At 43.7% G+C, this 6,000-nt stretch overlaps 1 protein-coding gene across 3 annotated transcripts in view; it reads right to left on the bottom strand.

Annotated features, from left to right (window-relative positions):
* Nucleotides 1-1,322: 1,322 nt before the first annotated feature.
* The window catches only part of LOC134966228 (pleckstrin homology domain-containing family A member 7-like), a 144,976-nt gene continuing 140,298 nt past the window's right edge, over nucleotides 1,323-6,000 (bottom strand). For all 3 annotated transcript variants that reach the window (XM_063942796.1, XM_063942795.1, XM_063942794.1), the window contains one exon: nucleotides 1,323-3,748. In XM_063942796.1, coding sequence (XP_063798866.1) covers nucleotides 3,255-3,748 — 494 coding nt within the window. In that variant the 3' untranslated portion in view covers nucleotides 1,323-3,254. The remainder of the gene's footprint in view (nucleotides 3,749-6,000) is intronic.

Raw genomic sequence — 6,000 nt, 5'->3', positions numbered from 1 at the left:
CACATTTCTAAAACTGAGGTCTGGAGGAGGGGCATAGAGGGAGGAGCCAGTTCACACCCACTGAAAAGTCTTAAGAGTGCCCATGGCTCCTGCGGGTCTATACCCCATGGTCATTAAGTGGACCCCAGCATCCTCTAGGACGTATGAGAAATATCAAGTACTTTTGTTTGCTGTTTGGAACTGCATACACACCCCAGCATGCCCAGCTAAAGTTTTGCTGTTAGGACATGCCAAAACTGGGGCAAGGTATGCCAGGATGTGTTAGAATTTCACTTGGTGTAGTCTCCCTGATGCCTTGAAAAATTCTGGCACTCTTCCAGGTGGATTCGGTATGGTTACCGCCAGACGCAATGCCAGCAGTCAGTATACCAACAACAGCATCCAGTCTGTCGGAATCGCGGCAGCGAGTCCCCCCGCATGCTCTCCACAGGTTATATTCCCACTCGGTTGGTGGCGTGGACCCACCAACCAAGTGGTAATTCCAGGCAGTGGTCGTGATTCCAAAAGTCGGCATTCACTGACTGTTGGGATCCCGGCGTCGGTCTCCTGAACGCCGGGATCCTGACAGCCGATATTTTAACTGCATCCCCTCCAGATCAGTCTATCATTGTACACATATTAATAATCAGCCAAGCAGGAATAAAACCAAAAAGCCAGGCAACTCATAGCTATATTCTCTGCCACAGGCTTCCTTATTTACAGGAACTTTGCCAGGCTCCCATGCGGGTTAAGCAGACAATGGATGCCTGCAGCACATGTATTGCTAGGAGCAGGTGCTGTTAGCAGTTTTCTTTTTTAACCACTTGCCTGGCATGGTTGCATCAGATGCGACCATGCCTGCAAGTGCTCTATCTGACCTGGTCGCACAGGATGCGACCAGTCAGATAGAGAGTGTTAGCAGCGGTAGGGAAGATAAACTTCCCTCCGCTGCTGCTGTCCCTCTGCCTCCCTGCTCCCTATATACCTGCAGGCTGTCCCGGCTTTCAAAAAAAGCTGCGATGGTCGCGATGTTCCCGATCGAGGTTTAACATTTTTTTTTTTTTTTTATAAATACATAGGTTTTCCCTTCATTTGCAATAAAAATTAAAAAAAAAGCTTGGTCACAGTAAAGGTCTTTTTGAATAAGTTGTTGCAAAATGAAGATTCCGGTTTTTTGTTTTGTTTTTTAAAGATTTCTCACTTCTGCTCTTCCCATGCAGTGAAGCCATATTGTATATATAGAAAACCAACATTGTAAATAGTGCAAACAACTTTGATGAAACATTATTGCAATATTAAATCTTCAGTATTATTCTTCTTCTTCAAATGAATACAGAAACATATATACTTTGTTGCTTTATTTGCACATTGCAGCTTGCATAGATTTTACAATACAGCATAAAGCCTTAAACACATTCCCTTGTAAGTTTCAATCTTCTCCTTTATAAAAAGATAAAAAATGGTTAGCAGAGATCTGCAGGTACTATAATACAAATAAAATTGGTAATAGCTAAATATGGAGATTGGCATAAGGAATGGTTACAGCAAAGACAGTATTAGGCATGCTAATAAGGCAACAGACCGTCCTAATATTTGGTTTTAGTGGCAATTAACAAAAATAAAAATTAAAAAAAATATGGCATGGGTGTAAGTTAAAATGATACAGGCCCTTCTTAAGAACAGCAGAATAACACAAGACAAAAACTGAAAACCCTAGTTGACTCGTCAAGGCACTGCAATGAAAGTAACAAGACAAAAAAAATTGCGTATGATTTAAAAATATAAAAATGACTAGACAGTTATGTCATAGGATTAAGTTGGTCTATTGTTAATGAAATATTTCCCTTGAACATATATCTGTCACTCAGGCCCTGTGAGAGAGGAGGCCTTGTTGTATTTATATCAACACTCTCCTTGGAGGGATGGCCATCGGTGGCTTAAACATCAAGGGTTACCATTGGTGGTTAACATCGATGGTATAAAACTATCGACCGGTAAACCAACAATGGTTTCATCTACCGATGGTCATCCCCTCCTCTATTACTCACTGGACTGTGGGCCAACAGCTGGGTGTGGCGCTTTCCATGTGCATCAGGGGCGTAGCTAGAACCTGTGTCCTGATCCCAAATAGAGAATGGAAAAGCCCCACTGGTGGAAAAAAATATCTGCCATTGGTGGTTAACCATCAATGGTTTTTTACCATGGATGCTCAAAGGCCAACCTTGCCTCGTTGTATTTCCCATATGACATTTAGGGAGATTTATGATCTCTCAAGCTGAGTACACACTATGCAATGTGTACCCAGCTGATATGCCGGCCCGGCAGGCAGATCAGATCCTGGGTACTTACCAGAATGAGTAATGAAGGAGGGAGCAACATATCGCGCCATCCTTCATTTACATATAACTAGGTCGCTAGCATGGTCGTTAGCCGTGCAGCAGGGCCGACCAGGCGCTGCCAAGATTTGATAAATCATCCCCTTTCACTCTAGTTAACTGTCTGGGCATCACAAATGTGCAGCTTACCAGGCATTGTGCTTGAACAAAAACCATTGTACTTGTTACACCATATACACACATATACTGTATGAAATTAACCAAGGAAAAAAAAAATGAAATTCCATGACCTCACTACTCTATACAACAGAGCGTTTAAACATTTTGTTTTTAAAAAAAATCTTATATAGTTAACGCAAGTTACCACAGCTTGTTTAACCAACTGAAACAATTTGCATACACTTCCACGGACAAACGTGAAAACCCCCTTCATATGATAAAGTCTACTTACTGTACTTCACAGCGGCACCTTCTACATACACAGAACTTTGTTTTTTGCTAATGCAACCGTTCTTATAAAATAATCCATTTTCCAACAAATCCATTCTGTTTACACTATATTTGACCAGCGCTAGTAATTCTCTTTACACTTTGCGCAATGCTCCATTCTCTCTAGTGAAACACTTACTACCAGTGTCCCTAAACAACATTCCTTGATCTATCGGGGCACTTCCTTCAATCTTTATCAACATTTTTACAGTCTCACCTTAGTTCCACCTCTGATTACTCCCTATGTATATTTATTTACATTCACAGACACTCTTTACAACAACATATCCATATCAATTCCAACTTTCTATATGAACCTTCAATATATTTTCTGTAATTCTACATAAATTGTTCCAACTTCATTAAAACATCCTTTGCCTCCAGAGTTCCACCTTATCATCAAATCTGTAGCATCCCTCTTCAACTCCATTCACAAGAGCCCCATACAAACTAAAAGCTGGACTGGAGGAGTGTGATCCGGATAGGCTCCCGCTCCTCGTTACAGTAGTCAGTGACTTTGCTTATGCTCAATGGGTTATAATGCAAGTCCTCTATGAGGAAGTCATAGTTCGCCACCTGTCCATTACATTTGGAAACTGCAGAACTGTCCTGTTTCGTGACTGAGCAGTGATCTCTGCTGTCGCTCTGTTTTTGGGCTGGCCAGTTCTCATAGTGTTGATTGTCTGAATGCAGATTATTAAATCTCTCTTTGGCTGTGTCAGGAGAACGTTGGTTTGACCCGTTTGAGAAACAGCAATGTTCATCTTTACTTGTATATGATCTCTCTTCTGGAAGGGAATGGGTCGTGGCTTTGACTTGGCAATGCTCCTTGGAGTCACGCTGTTTTTTGCTACAGGTATCTTGCAGAAAAAAATCCCAGGGATACATTTCATCTGATGTGGAGATATCACTGTTTGTATCGCATTCATCTGCCAGCGATGTAGCTGTAGGAGTAAAAACAACATTGCTTAGACATCATTTTGTCATTTCTGCCATCAATCTCTTTTGGCCTATCCTGAGCGGAGAAACAAATCTCTCCCTTACGGGTTCCAGTCACAATAGAAGCACTACTAAAGTTATCCAGATATAACCATGTACGGTTACTATATTCACAGTTTCATTTTATGGTTAAATATTAATTTCTTCTGAAAGCGGAACAACAACAACAACAACATATGAAGAAAAATGCTATTTGCACATAAAAAGGTAACTTAGAGTGTCTACCATTATGTATTTAATAATCATTCCTCCTGAAAATGCATAAAATTATTACATTTAAAAAAAATTTTTTTTATGGTTTGTGCTTTCTGGATTAGGGAAATATTTTTGAGACTTCTTATTAATACAGGTCTACTTTTCACCCTCAATCCTTCCATGTGCAGACATATATTGAGTGCTGTTTATGCATAATACTGTTTGTATGTATGTACAGGCATCCTCCAGCAACCATAGAAACAGAGTTGTGATGTATATTAGATGTTGGACCTGGAGCAAGCTCTCTAACTATCTCCAAGTTTAGCTTTTATAGTACACTAAAATAAGCGAAAGCAGGAGGTGCCTGTAGCAGGGACGTGCAGTCAGCGGAGGCAGTGCCTCCCCTATCCTAATGATTAAAGTAATACAAAGAAGATATTTACAACACAAATTCTGTGTCATAGCTATCTTTGAATTATTCTAAAACATTTCCCCCCTTCAAAATGCCTGCATTTGGGGATGGGAGGCAGCAGGAGAGGTGCCTCCCGCTGACAATATAAAGTTTGGGAAGTGGGGTGCAGGGCCAAGCCATGGGCTGTAAAAGTCCATTGAAAAAGCACAGAAAAGCGGCACCTATACATGTGCCTCAATGACAGGGGCGTGCATTCAGCCCACATTAAAGTACCCCCCTGTCAGTCCTGCAGATGTGCTTGGACCAGTGGATCCACTGGTTGCACTGGCCAGCGGGCACATGCAGTGGTGCGACACGGCAGGGGTTGTGGGCATTCGTGGCGGCGGGACCCAGCGGAGAAAGTGTGGCTGGTGGCAGACCTGAATCCAGTCCCTGCCAGCCATTCTGCAGAGTTCGGCAGCAGATATCCGGATACCCACTTTAAAAATAAATAAAAATAAATTGCTCCTCAGCGTCTTTTTAAATTCAAGATGGCTGCTGCGAGCCAATCATGGCTTGCTGTGTCATTGCCCCACCCCCTCAACTAGCCTACATAAGCAAGCGGCGTGGTGGTGGCTGTCAGTCCGCCGGCGGGGAGCGAGCAGGCAAGAGCTTCCGAAGATAGAAGAGGCAGCGGCCATGAAAAAGAGCTTAAAAGACCGCCGCCCCCGGGTGAGGACGATGGAAGCCCTGGAGAGGCGGCGGCCATGAAAAAGACCTTTAAGGCCGCCGCCCCCAGGTGAAGATGCAGCATAATAAACCATTAAACCATCAGGTGTTGTGTTTTTATTTTAATATTTTCTTTACAGGCGGACTACGGGTACCAGCAGGCCCTTAGTGTCCCGGCATGCTGGCACTTGTGGTTGCAGACTGTCACTCACCAACAAAGCAGGACCCAATCTGCACATGCTCAGTACAGATCCTGTGCATGCACAGTTCAACATATATCAGAGATGTACGTAAACCATTGGGTTTGGGTATATCTCTGAATTAAACCCTATGTGCGCTCCTGGGCTAGCTTCCTGTATGCTTCACAGCTCTCTTGTAGTAAAGTCTGAAAGACATACAGCATGCTTTGTAAAGTGCACTTGCCTGGGTGAGCACAAGGCATTATGTCATAAAGCATAAATAAGCCATAGAACCTAGTGCCCGGGTCATCTGTAAAGGCCCGTACACACTGGTCGATATATCGGCCGTTCTCTTGAACGGCCGATATATCGCGGGACCGTCGGCCAGTGTGTACGGCCGATAAGTCTGTGAACTCCGTCGTTCACAGACGTATCGCGTCGGCCGCGCAGCACAGCCGATGGCCAATATATCTACCGATATATTGGCGCGTCGCTGTGTGTGTACGGGGCAGTCGGCCGACCGCCCGTACACATGCTGCGGCGGCCGGCGGTGATTGACAGCTGAACTGGGCGGGCGTGCCCAGTTCATGACGTCAGTCCCCGACGGATCGAGCAGTGTGTATATGCTCAACACACTGTCCGATCCGTCCATAGATATATCTGCAGATCAATTGATCTGCAGATATATCCATTAGTGTGTACC

Source organism: Pseudophryne corroboree, chromosome 10, assembly GCF_028390025.1.
Source record: "Pseudophryne corroboree isolate aPseCor3 chromosome 10, aPseCor3.hap2, whole genome shotgun sequence".
In the NCBI taxonomy this organism is placed as follows: domain Eukaryota; kingdom Metazoa; phylum Chordata; class Amphibia; order Anura; family Myobatrachidae; genus Pseudophryne; species Pseudophryne corroboree.
Note: the sequence above shows the minus strand (reverse complement) of the source record. Positions and strands in the feature narration are given on the sequence as shown.